Genomic DNA, 13,877 nt, shown 5'->3' on the forward strand with positions numbered 1-13,877 from the left:
AACACCCTCCTGCCAGTAGTGATACTGTCTCAAGGCATGTACCATTGGGCGTGTACTTTCAGCATAACAGCTTGCACAGGCATCTTCCATTATAAACAGAGACTTGGGAATGTATAATGGAAGCAGTTGACGGCATGTGCATGCAGGCGGAAAGATTTTTAAATAATATCATAATTTAATAATCACTATATAACAGAGGGTTAAATTAAACTTTGATAAAAATTGTAATTGTATATGTAATGTAAAGGAATATGTAATATGTAATTGATATGTAATTGTAAAGGAATACGTAATTTTCTTTTAAATGATATGTAATTGAGAATTTGAAGAAAATTATGTTACAAGCTTCTTTGTAAGTGTAGTGACGTGGAATAAGGAAAACCAAATAAATAAAAATGAAATATAATTAATCAATGACAAATTTATTCATAGATTACAGTGTATGCAAATATGCAGCGTTACACTGACCCAAGTCCTTCTTTTAAATCAAATCTTGTCATATATTGCTCCAATGGGCTATCTCTCTTTTCTGCACTGCCACCAGATTTGAGCATGATCCGAGCAATACCGTAAAGATGCAGTATTCCCACCGGCTCAATTTTACATCTTTTATTGGAATATGCTAATCTACATACAAACATTTGCAAAAGAACTGCTGTGGAAGGATGACGTGTCCTGTTGGTTTCCAGCACTATTATAAACAGAACCCACAGACAGCCTCCTTGTTATAAGTCTAGGTGAGGAGTTTGAGATGAGGTGACAGTGGCCACAACAAATTCTGTTCTAACACATTACTAGACCAAGTGGGACCTATTGGGTCCCGTCCCCTTAACACTCGGTTGTGGGGTGGGGGTGGGTGGCCTGCAGCATCACACACTCACTAACCACCCCCCTTGATATTATACATTGGCTCCTATTACCCCATTCCCGCCCTATCCACTGACGCATAGCCTCCAACTCGCAGGTGCATCTAGAGAGGGAGGAGGGGTAGAGAGGGCAGAGATAGAGGGGGCAGAGACAGAGAGAGAGGGGCAGAGACAGAGAGGCAGAGACAGACAGGGGGGGAGATGGGGGGTGGAGAGGGAGGGAGGGGTGGAGAGAGGGGTTGGGGGGGAGAGGGTGGGGGTGGAGAGAGGGGGATGGAGAGAGGGGGGGGCAGAGTGGGGGAGAGAGGGGAGTAGGGGGGGGAGAGAGAGGGGGGGGGAAGAAGGGGGGGTGGAGAGATTGGGGAGAGGGGGGTATGGGTGGTAGGGGGTAGAGGGGTGGAGAGAAGGAGAGGAGGAGGAGGGGGGGGGGGGGGGGGGGGGGAGAGGAGGAGGAGGGGGGGGGGGGGAGAGGCACCCGACCCGAGACAGACCCGACCAGAGACGGACCCGAGGGCTCTAGTACAGGGCCTGACTTGCTCGTTCTTCACTCGCAGCGCATGGGACACGGTTGAGCCGCCGCAGTCTTCAACTATGATCTTTGGTCTTCAGTCGACGGCCCGACTTTTGAATAACATGGGGAGAGGAAGGGGTGGGGGGGTGACGTCACTCACAGCGCGAGCAAGAACGGCAGGCAGGCAGATTCATTGTGACGTCATCAGCCAAAGCCAGCTGGTTTTATTTTCAAAGTTTCTTCAGATTTATGAACATTTTGATTAATGACTCGAGAAATAATGCATGAATCTTTCAGATAATACGATTTCGGAGTCCACGGGATAAATCTCTACCGGAATATGTAAACATTTTACCGTTTTCACTTCGTTTTTTCGAGAAGATGTGATTATACATACACACACATACACACACACACACACACACATCCAAGATCAGAGTTTTATAATTATAGAGATATTATTGAGTTAATAAAGGGGGGGAAAAATTCACAATTTCATTCCGCAATGTAGAACACCAAACAGAGGGAGAAATCTATAGATGATTCAGTGATGAATACAAGAACAGCACAACTATAATGATTTTAACTATCCCATGGTGGCTGGGAATCAAGGTGATTTATATTGCCAAAGTATATGGCCTGGAATCAATATGATATATGTATATTGACAAAGTATAAAATCAGAAAATGCTGAAACACTCAGCAGATTAGACAATGGAGAGAAATATGGTTAATATTTCAGATCAAAGATTCTTTTTCTGAATTGGAAAAATTAGAAAACATAAATAGGTTGTTTATGAAGCCATCTGATCGAGAGCTTAATGGGAAGTTAAACAGAGAGAACACGTGAAAAGGGACAGGTAGAAAATGTGCAGTAAATGCCCAGCAAAACAGTCCATGTTAGTGGAAACAGAAAAACTGAATCAACATTACAAACGTACAGTAGAATTGGCCTGTTAATTTCAATTTTGAATACACAGGGATTTGGCATTGCAAGTAGAGTGCAAATAAGGCATATGTATGCTTTCCCTCGTTGGTCAGGCTATTGAGAATAAGCCAAGAGATCATTATGAGACTGTGAGAGTTAGGATGGGTGGCACTTGGAGTAATGCATGCAGTTCTGGTTGCCACATTATAGCAAGGCTGTAATGGCTTTGAAGAGGTTTTTGCATAAGGTTTACCAGAATGCTGCCTGGATTGGGAGGTATTAGCTAAATGGCAAAATTGGACGAACTTGGATCGTTTTCACTGGAATGTTAAGGTTGAGGGGAGACCTGACAGAAGTATATAAAATTAAGAGAGACATCGATAGGGTAGACAGTCAGAACTTTTTTCCCCAGGGTGGAAATGTCAAAGACTAGAGACTATAGCTTTAACGTGAGAGGGGAAAAGTTTAAAGGAGATGTACAGGGCTATTGTTTTTACATAGAAAATAGTGAGTGCCTGGAACATCCTGACTGGGGTGGTGGGTAAGGCAGATACGATAGTGGTATTTAAGGGGCTTTTAGGTAGGCACATGGAAATGCAAGGAATATATCATGTGCAGGTAGATGAAATTAGTTTATTTTGGCATCATGTTTGGCACAGACATTGTGGGCCAAATAGCTGTTCCTGTGCTGCACTGTTCTATGTTCTATGAGGTTAGACTCAATATCAAAGTCATTATTGAGTCTCGCCTTCAATATCCACTGCAGATGGAAGATGAGGTGCTATTCCTCAAGTTGATATTTGGTCTCATTATAACAGTGCAGAAAGCCAGAGACAGATTAGTGAATTGTAAGATTAAATTGAGAAGTAACAGGAAGCTTATGATTGCACATATGAACTGAATGGAAGTGAAATGCAAAGTCAGTCTCAATTTGTTTTTTTTCCATTGAAGAGGAGAATCACATTGTGTAAACCTGAATGCAATACATTAGATTGAAAGAAGTGCAATTGAATCATTACTTCACCTTGGGAGGATTGTTAGAATTGTGGGATGAAAGAGTGAAAAGGACAAGTGTTGCATTTGCAATAGTCTGGGAAAGTGCCAGTAGAAAAGGAATGGTTGGTGAAGCTGGAAGAGCACAGCGAGGTGTAGAGAAAGGAATACTACAGGTGTGTATTGAAGGAAGAACATACTTGTGAAAGGGGAAGTGCTTAAAATGTTCACCAGATTGATTCCTTGCATCAGATTTTGTTCAATGCGATTAAACAATGAGCACACTTGAGTTCAGAAGAATGTGTGATAATTTCATTATCAAAGCAATATTCTACAGGGCTTGAAAAAATAGATGCAATGATGATTTTCTTTAATGTGTTGCCTGGAATCACTGTCTTAAAATAAGGGAGTATTGGCATTTCAGGACAAGGAAGAAATGTGTTCACCTTGATAGGGTGAGTCTTTGGAAGTCTCTACCTCAGTGGGATGCAGGAGCTCCGAGGTGAGACTTAGATTAATGGTGGAAACACAGGCCCTCCACCTTTTGTGAACACAGCGACGCAGATCAACTTGTTTGGATTCGTTAACAGTTTTGGATAGAAACGCTATGTAATTGCGGTGGAAGTGCAATTTTGCACCAAGGACGTTAAAATGGTTCACAAAGCAGAATGTCACCTTGAGAATGGGCTAGGGTAGAAGAGCTCCATAGCTGAGGTGGCCATTTGCGTGGATGTCATTGCTTGTCTGCGTCTGCGAAAGGAAAACGCACCGGCAGTTGCTCCGGGGGGGAGAGACCACCTTCGTCCTTGTGCCCCGGAGCGCGCGGCTCGGCGCGGAGAGACCACCTTCGTCCTTGTGCCCCGGAGCGCGCGGCTCGGCGCGGCGGTTGGAGACCAACGGTCGGGGCGCGGGCTGAGCTGAGCGCCTCTGCTCCCCTGAAGGAAGGACCGCCTGAGCTGACCGCCTCTGCTCCCCTGAAGGAGCGGTGCAGCGCGGAGACAGGTCGCCATGGTTACCGCATTGACGGTCTGCACCAGAGGGGGAAGATGGTCATGTGCTGAGGCAAAATGGCGGCATGTTGGACGGAGGATGTAGTCTGAACCCATCACCAGCACCGGTAATCGATCTTTACAATACACCGTTCCAGTGCGGTTCATGGTGCACACATCCCTTGTATTGTGTCCTTTTTTGAAATCGTATTTTTTTTAACGTTATTTTGCATAAATCCATGATATATATTCTGCCTTATTCACGAAGACGGCCTCTGATCGGAATAAGATGTTTTGTTTTTCTTTTCAGTTATTTAGCAAGTTAAGAGATTAAGCTTCAGATATGTAATCAATAGCATTTAACTATTTTTCTTGTTTAGAGAAGGAACGATTGGGTGTCCTTACGCGCATGAGGCGGGTGTCTGGCATTGGCGTAAATGAGCCGGTGACTGGACGCTGAGGAGCTGCAAAAGGAGAGAATCGGATTCCCAGCAATGATGGCTCTAAGTGTGTTTGGTAAGTTCCACGGAAAAACTTGAATACAAAGCCAAACGATGTCTCTATTTATTCTTCTCGGATGGAAAGGGTTGCAATAGGTCTGCGAAAAGGTCTTTTTTTTAAAACGGTTTTGCAGAAATTACGGAAGGTCATTGTGTTTATTGCTTAAATTTAAGGGTGTGTGCAGCTAAAACATAGTATAACAGTGAAATGAAGAGTTCAATTGTAGAACTTTTCATACAACGAGCGTTTGTTTTATTTACAGTATGCAGGTTGCGGTCGGAAAACGAGTAATTTAAATATTCAGTAAACAACATTGTACATTAATCCAAAACTGCCTTAAACTGTGGAATTGAAATCCCCATCCAAATATTATTTAGGGAAGATGAGTTAAAGATAATAGTGTAAGTAATATTTAATGTAACACAAATATTCCAACTAAACTTATTTTTAATCAGCGATACTGATTTGGAAAATATTTCTAACAAAAATGGCTTTTTAATTTTCTAACACTAAAGGCTGTGTTTTTTGTTGATCGGAGTGTTAATGTGATTTGTAAAGCAGAATACAGTTTAATTTGTTTTTATTTCATCATCTGCTTAACAACAAATTAATTCATAAAATTAAAATAAAGTAATCTACAGTTTGAGTTGATCTAACCTGGAAATTTATCCTTGACCAGATTGACGATGAAACTAAACATATGTTTTGCATTGTCCGTGTAGCTTGAACTTCAAATCTTTTCAATGGTCAGATTTTTCATATCAGAGCAGGCCGTATACATTACTGATTCAGGTAAACAAGGTTGGTTTATTTCAGTATTACAACATTTACAATAACAGGAGAAGATTTGTGCTGATGGCATGCCTATAATAAGAGCATTCTAAAGTAATCCTTTGGTACTACTTTTCCTGTTATGTTGTCACTTGCGGCTATGAATCTTGCAACTGATTATTAGATTGAAGTCTTACTGCAAAGAGGACATATGTTTAAACTCACAGTTCAGTGCTATACTTGGAGACTCCTGCCCTGTCAGGTGTGCCTCTTTTTTGTCAGTTATCAGATGAAGAGCATGCAGTAACCCAAGCAACAACAGCTTTCAAAACAAAAATTGGATCACTGTTACATTGGATATGTGACTAGACTTCAGATGTACTCCACTGACAATGAAATTACCTTGGGACAACCTAACATTAAAAAATGTACTCAAAATCTTTTCACTCTTTTCAAATATGTACATTTTTAAGTGACTTGGTTTCTGCTGGATTGTAGATATTGTAGGTATATTTCAGTAATTCTTGACAAATGGGTAGTAAAAATCTTTAATCTTGGGCTATTCCTTAGCCCTTCACACTTTTTTGTCTCCTTTTCACCTCGAGCCTTTATTCACTAATCTGTCAATCATCCATTTCACCTGTATCCATGTATCACTTGCCCTCCCTTTTCCAGCTTTCTCCTCTCTACTCCATCAGTCTGATTTCCCCCCACAGATGCTGCCTGACCTGCTGAGTTCCTCCAGCTTTTTCCTCAAGATTTCAGCATTTGGTTTCCTGTCTCCATATAGACATACCTGTTTTTATAACCAGTAATATAACACACAAGATAGTAGTTTATCCCATTTTGTGTTATTATTAAGTTGCAGCAAGAAAAATATAAAAGTGTGCCATCAACATGGTGCAAATGGAAAGGGAAGTTCTATAAACAGTTTTCTCATGACATATTGAGGGTATCATAAGTCAGAAGTATATTTCCCAAAAGACTGCTCCCTTCATGGACCCCCCACCCCCTTGTTATAACCTTTATTCTATCCGTTAAACATACACAATCCCTTAAACATGGCATATCATGCTTACAAATAGCTTTGCCACAAAAAGTACTGGATCCTGTTTTCATCTACCAAGACTGGTTAGTTATTCCAGGATCATCCTGAAAGATATGTCTAACCTCTCTCATGTGTTCTTTATGGCAAACTGTCATTTTGTTCCTTTATCTTCTCCACCATCTCCTCCAGCAATACTATGTCATAGTTCATGGACATATTTGTTACTGATATTCCAACCGTCTTATCAGCTGCCAGGCTCCCTTCTTTTGGCTCGCCCAAACCAAACCTTCAGGTTTCCTCCCAGTTCTTTCCACTAACCAATTTCCATTTTTGACCTCCATGTTAACTGATACTGCTAACAGTTCTTTCCCCATTGTATGCTGAAATCTCCCATTTCCTGAAAAAGTACTTGCCGCATTTTATTTGCTGACAAATTACTGCAATGTTCTATCCTTTTTCTTCCCAATGTTGTTGAGCACATAGTTCTTTGAAATTTGCTTCAGTTTCTCTTTTCAGATCTCTGTCGCATTTTCTCATTAGGTTTTCACCTTTGCTGCATTACCAGAAGGGGTCTCAGCAAAGCCATTATAGAGATGCACTGCTATTTGTGGAAAGATAATCTACCTTTCTTGCCCATTTTGCCTCCCTGGTAATTTTGTGCATTGTTTATTGTGCCATCTTCCACTGCATTTCCAAAGTTGGGTCAGGCTTCGCATGTTTTATTCCATTTTTATTTGTCCAAATATAGACATGGAATCTCAGGCAATGGCTTATCTTCTGATGTTTGGGTCATTATCTCTGTGCCTCAAGGTTCAATTCTTGGCTTCCCCACACTTGTTTCACAAACAAACATCTGAACCACATGTTAACAATGCATATTTCTACCTCACCTGCACCTCTATTGAACCCTCCACGCTCACTAAATTGTAAGTGTTTGTATGACATACATTGCTGAGTGAGCAAAAACTTTCCTGAGTGAGCAAAAACAGTATGACAAGATTAATGCAACACAATTCTGTTCTGTTTTCAGGTCTTTTCCCCTCTTCTCTATAATGTCCTTCAACATTATAACTATTTAGGATATCTGTACAGCTTTAGTTTTGGTCTTGGGGTCATCTCCTAATTTAGTTGGTGATAAATTCTTGGAATAGTCCTGCTAACCTTCTCTTATACTGAGATACCAGTTAAAACCTATCTTTAGAACCAAGCTTATGATCACCATCTAGTGTGGCTTGGAGTGAAACTTTAATTGATACACTGCTGCAACTAATGTGTTTGCCCTCCACCTTCACCCAGTAGGGTGCAAAGTAAGAATTACAAAAACAAATACCTGTAGATTTAATCTATGTTTATAGTAAGGATAGTATGAGAAGGTGAGTGAAAATAAATCTCTGTAGTTGAAATGCATGAAACAATAGTTTGAGAAATTTTGCATTATGTAATAATTTTCGCATTAAGGATGCAATAGAAGCACAAGCTGTTATTTTACAATTCCTGGCCTATCCTGACCAATTGCTCTTGACTCGGTGGACTGCAGTTGGTGAAATTGCTCTTGAGTTTCTATGCCCAAGAGGATGTCTATGAGCATTTGATTTGTAAAATGTATGAAGCTGCACCTTCTGCAGACAGCAATTCCTGTTGTGCTCTCTTGAGTTAAGGATATGAATTGTGATGGGCATTGGTTATGATTTATAATAAAGACAGGTGGTGAAATGTGGGTGATGAAAACACAGCCTGCAAGGAAGCAAACACGAAGTATGCTATTTTAAATGTTATATTGTATTAATCCCATAAGTAAACAAACCCCTGGGAAAGAGTAATAATAATACATTTTATTTATGGGCGCCTTTCAAGAGTCTCAAGGACACCTTACAAAAATTTAGCAGGTAGAGAAAAAACATGTAAGGGGAATGAAATAAATAGTAGAGACATGACTAGTACACAAAGTAAAGACAGAATACAATTCAAAACACAATATGAGGCAATTAATGCACAGATGAAAAGGGAGGGGGACGTGGGGCTAAGGATAGGCAGAGGTGAAGAGATGGGTCTTGAGGCGGAACTGGAAGATGGTGAGGGACACGGAATTGCGGATCAGTTGGGGGAGGGAGTTCCAGAGCCTGGGAGCTGCCCTGGAGAAGGCTCTGTCCCCAAAACTGCGGAGGTTGGACTTGTGGATGGAGAGGAGACCGGCTGAGATGTGGATCTGAGGGACCGTGAGGGTTGGTAGGGGGAGAGGTCAGTGAGATATGGGGGGGGGGGGGGGGGCAGATGGTGGAGGGCTTTGTAGGTGAGGATCAGGATTTTGTAGGTGATCCGGTGGGAGATGGGAAGCCAGTGAAGTTGTTTGAGGACTGGAGTGATGTGATGCCAGGATTTGGTGTGGGTGATGAGTGGGGCGGCTGCGTTCTGGACCAGTTGGAGTCAGTTGATGTAGGTGGAGCTGATGCCAAGGAGAAGTGAGTTGCTATAGTCCAGTCGGGAGGAGATGAAGGCATGGATGAGTCTTTCAGCAGCGGGAGGTGTGAGAGAGGGTCTGAGTTTGGCGATGTTGCGGAGATGAAAGAAGGAGGTTTTAATGACATGGCGGATGTGAGGCTCAAGGGAGAGGGTGGAATCAAAGATCACGCCAAGGTTGCGGGCCTGGGGAGATGGGGAGACAGTGGTACCGTCGATGGTGAGAGTGGGGTTATTGAATTTGCTGAGTGTGACTTTGGAGCCTATGAGGAGGAATTCTGTCTTATCGCTGTTGAGTTTGAGGAAGTTATGTTGCATCCAGGTTTTTATAGCTGACAAACAGGAGTTGATATGGGAGAGGGGAGGGTTGTGGGGGGATTTGGTGCCGAGGTAGATCTGGGTGTCATCGGCGTAATAGTGGAAGTCCAGGTTGAAGTGGCGGAGTATCTGACCAAGGGGGAGGATGTAGATGATGAAGAGGAGGGGGCCGAGTACGGAGCCTTGGGGAACGCCTTGAGTGACTGTGGCTGTAGCAGAGGTGTGGTTGTGGAGAGAGATGGTGGGATCTGTTGGAAAGGTAGGAACGGAGCCAGCTGAGTGCAGAGCCTTCAATGCCGAGGTCTTTGAGTCTGGTGAGCAGGATGTTATGGTTCACTGTATCGAAGGCTGCGCTCGGGTCGAGGAGGATGAGGATGTTGAGGGAACCAGTGTCAGTAGAGGTGAGGAGGTCGTTGAGGACTTTGAGGAGAGCAGTTTCTGTGCTATGGAGGGGGCGAAAGCCAGATTGGAGGGGTTCAAGTAGGTTATACGCAAGGAGGTGGGAATGAAGTTGCGACACACCGATACGCTCCAGGGTTTTTGTAAGAAAGGGGAGGTTTGAGATTGGGCGGTAGTTAATGAGAGAGGAGGGATCAAGACCAGGTTTCTTTAAGATTGGTGTGACAGCAGCAGTTTTAAAAGCGGAGGGGACAATTCCTTGGGACAATGAGGAGTTGAAGAGATTAGTGAGGTAGGGGCAGAGAACGGGGAGGCAGGACCAGCAGGGGAGTGGGGAGAGGGTCGAGGGAGCAGGTAGTGGGTTTGGAAGAGCTGATGAGTTTGGAGATTTCAATAGGGGTGACCAGGTCAAACTGGGAAAGGGAGCAGTGTGGAGGAGGGGTAAGGAGGTCAGTGGAGATGTTGAAAGGAGGGGCCTTGGTAGGTGGTGGAGTAGATGCTAGGGAGTCGGGTACAGGGGATAAAGATTGATAGATGGTGCTGATTTTATCAGCGAAAAAGTGGAGGAATGAGTTGCAGAGATCCGGAGTAGAGGTAGGGAGAGTGTTGGCTCGAGGCTTGAGGAGGTTGCCCACTGTGGAGAAGAGGGTTCTGTGGTTTAGGCAGGGATCAGTGAATATGGAGGACAGGTAGGCAGATTTTGCAGCAATGAGGGCATCTTTGTAATCAGTGAGGTGGAGTTTCAAGCTTCAAGGTTGTCTGTGAGAGATGATTTCTTTGTGAGTCGTTCAAGTCGGCGACCAGTCTGTTTCAGTTTACGAAGTGCAGGTGTGTGCCAGGGTGAAGATGTGTTGAAAGTTACGGTTCTTGTTTTGAGGGGGGGCCATAGTGTTAAGGGAGGTAGACAAGGTGGAGTTGAGATGGTTTGTGAGATCATCAGGTGAGATGGGGGCTGAGTCCAGGGGGAGAGTGGTGGAGAGCGGGTCAGAGAGATGGTGGGGATCAATGGATTTTAGATTACGGAAGGTGATTTCTCGGAGGAAGCGGGGGTGAGGTGTCGGAGAAGGGATGGTGAACCATATAAGCTTATGATCAGAGAGGGGGAAGAGGCATGGATGGAGGTCAAGTACCGGTTGATTTGTGGAGCAGACCAGGTCAAGGATGTGACCTTTGTCATGGGTGGGAAAGGTGACGTGCTGAGTGAGAGAGAAGTTGTCAAGTAAAAAGGTGAATTCAGATGCGAGCTTGCAGGTGGGGGAGTCCATGTGAATATTTAAGTCACCAAGTAGCAGCAGACGTGGGGAGAGGGATGAGGCAAGTGTGAGGAGTTCAGTGAAGTCAGATAGGAAGGAGGGGTTTGATTTAGGTGTCCGGTAAATGAGGGTGACTGTCATGGAGGAAAGGGCTTTGAAGGCGAGGAATTCAAATGATGCTACTGGGGGGAAGGTGAGTTCAGTGATCCGAAAATTCTGGTTGAAAATAACAGCGAGGCCACCTCCATGGCGGGAGGGGCGGGGTTTGGAAATGTAATTAAATCCAGGTGGGGATGCTTGATTGAGGGAGAAGAAGACATTGGGTTGTTGCCAGGTCTCAGTGAGCAGAAGGAAGTCCAGAGTGTTGTCAAGGATTAGTTCATGGAGGGCAAAGGCTTTGTTGTTGAGTGACCTGGTGTTGTGGAGGGCAAAGTTGGCATTATGAGAGGGTGGAGGGATGGGGGCAGGCTGGAGAGATCTGAGGTCCCGGTTGACAGTGCGTGCGGTTAGCTGGGATGGGGGGTGACGCAGTTGAGGGGGGGCAGAGCGTGGTAGTGAGCAGATGGATGGAATGGAATGTCCGTGGTTGAAGTAAACAAGCCTGCGCCGAGAGCCTCTGTGGATGAAACGGGGTCGACGCAGAAGTCTAAGCTGTTTAATGACTTGGATGCAGGATGGGATGTGGTTGTTGAAGAAACCAGTCATTTGTAGAGTTGAATATTTGAGCATGATGGTGAGGGTGCAGAGAGGTGTCCAGCGGTGCAGGTGCAGGTGGAGAGAGTATCCAGCGGTGAGGGAGCAGAGAGGTTGGCCAGCAGAGCGGGTGCAGTGAGGTGTCCAGCATTGAGGGAGCAGATAGGTTGTCCAGCAGAGCAGGTGTAGAGGTAGTCCAGTGATGAGGGTGCAGAGAGTATCCAGCAGTGCAGGTGCAGAGAGGTTGTCCAGCAGTGCAGGTGTAGAGAGGTTGTCCAGCGGTGCGGGTGCAGAGAGGATCCAGCTCCCTCACTGGTGCAGGGAGGTGTCCAGCGTCAATGATGCACAGGCACAGGAGGTGCCCAGCGTCCAGCATCGATGGTGCACAGGCACAGGAGGTGTCCAGCATCGATGGTGCACAGGCACAGGAGGTGCCCAGCGTCCAGCATCGATGGTGCACAGGCACAGGAGGTGTCCAGCATCGATGGTGCACAGGCACAGGAGGTGTCCAGCGTCGATGGTGCACAGGCACAGGTACAGGCTGGGAACAGACAGGCAGGTAGGTAACAGACGGGGGGGGGGGGAAACAGCGGGCGGAGAAGCGGCGAACAGTCAACGCCAGCATCCTCTCCGGGCAGCGTGCAGGGATTCTAGCGGTTCTGGCGGCTAGCAGCTAGCAATATAGGCCGCAAGGCGATCATTCAACGGCCAAAAAACACCGCAGACCGGAGCGACCCTGGTCCCACGTCAGGTGGTAGGTCAAGACCTCGTCCAGGATGGAAATAAACCTCAGTCGGCAATTGAAGCAGTTGAAGCCGATTCGCGGTAAGGGACCGTTGTTAATTTGAATCTCCCGCTGCCGCCATTTTTTTCCCGAAAAAAAATGAGGATGACTGTCATGGAGTGAGTATAATCTGATAGAATTTCAAATTCAGTTTGAGAGTGAGAAACTCGTGTCTTAATAAAGGTAATTACACTGGCGTGAGTTCAGAGTTTGCTAAAGCGGAGAGGAAAAATATATTAAATTAGTGGCTCTGCAGTGGCAATCATTCAAATAGATATTTCATAAACTTTGTTTAAGTGTTATTTAAGAGTTAAGCGCTCTAGGAATATGATGTGTGGCCACCTAAGAATGTTAGGGATATTAAATTGAAAGAATACATTGCAATGAAGATTAGTAGTAGGCCAATAAATTTTGGACATTTTTAGAAAGCTGCAAAGAATAACAAAGTATATGAGCAAACTAAATGCTGTAAAAACAGATAGTAAGAGCTTCTGTGTAGGAAGGAACTGTAGATGCTGGTTTAAACCGGACAGACCCAAAAGGCTGGAGAAACAGTGGGTCAGGCAGCATCACTGGAGAAAAGGAATAGGTGATGTTTAAGGTTGAGACCCTTCTTCAGACTGAGAGTCAGGGGAAAGGGGAGTTTCTGATGTACAAAAGGAAGATAATTGCTAAATTAAACACTGGTCCTTTAGAGGATGGGACTGGGGAAATAATGTTGGGAAATAGAGGAAAGATATAGAATCTACATTATTTTTAGGTTGACCATTACAGTGGAAGATAATAAAAATATCCCAATGCTAGCACATAATTAAGGGATAAAGGATGGCAGGAATTTAAAACAATCTTCTGGACTTAAAAAATAGGTTAACCAGTGGAGGATGGCCTGTATCCTAGGGTGTCAAAAAATGCCTACAGAGAGAGTAGATATATTAGATGTGATTATCAAACTTCCCTGTATTCTGGAGAACTTTCAGGGGATTGGAGCACAAATATAACATTACTGTTCAAAAAAAGAGCGACACAGAAAGTAAGGAAATATACACCAGTTAGCATAACTCCATCCTTCTGGAAATGTTGAAATCTATTAGAGAGGTCATTTAGCAGGACATTTAAGAAATTGATCAAGTCGAATAGATGTGGTTTAAGATAGGGAAGTGGTGTTTGATAATTTTGTTAAGAGTTCTTTGAGGATGGTAACATACAGGATGGATAAGAGGGAATCAAATGATGTAACATATTCCATAAAGTATTTACAAAGGTGCTATGTAAAAGGTAAGTGCACAACTCCAGAGCGCATGGGCTAATGGCAGGAGGGAGTAGAGGACAATGCATTAATTGGGGAGAGACTAGCGAATAGTGAACA

The 13,877-nt window shown here is 44.2% G+C and overlaps 1 protein-coding gene across 2 annotated transcripts in view; it reads left to right on the forward strand.

The window, feature by feature from the left end:
- Window positions 1-4,256: 4,256 nt before the first annotated feature.
- chn1 (chimerin 1) overlaps window positions 4,257-13,877 on the forward strand; it is an 85,556-nt gene continuing 75,935 nt past the window's right edge. Inside the window, exons 1-2 of one of the 2 annotated variants that reach the window (XM_055637934.1) lie at window positions 4,257-4,415; window positions 4,668-4,803. In XM_055637934.1, coding sequence (XP_055493909.1) covers window positions 4,782-4,803 — 22 coding nt within the window. In that variant the 5' untranslated portion in view covers window positions 4,257-4,415; window positions 4,668-4,781. Of the gene's footprint in view, window positions 4,416-4,667; window positions 4,804-13,877 lie in introns of those variants that run through there. The other variant, XM_055637935.1, reaches the window with a different exon arrangement.

This window comes from Leucoraja erinacea, chromosome 7 (assembly GCF_028641065.1).
Source record: "Leucoraja erinacea ecotype New England chromosome 7, Leri_hhj_1, whole genome shotgun sequence".
NCBI classification, from domain to species: domain Eukaryota; kingdom Metazoa; phylum Chordata; class Chondrichthyes; order Rajiformes; family Rajidae; genus Leucoraja; species Leucoraja erinaceus.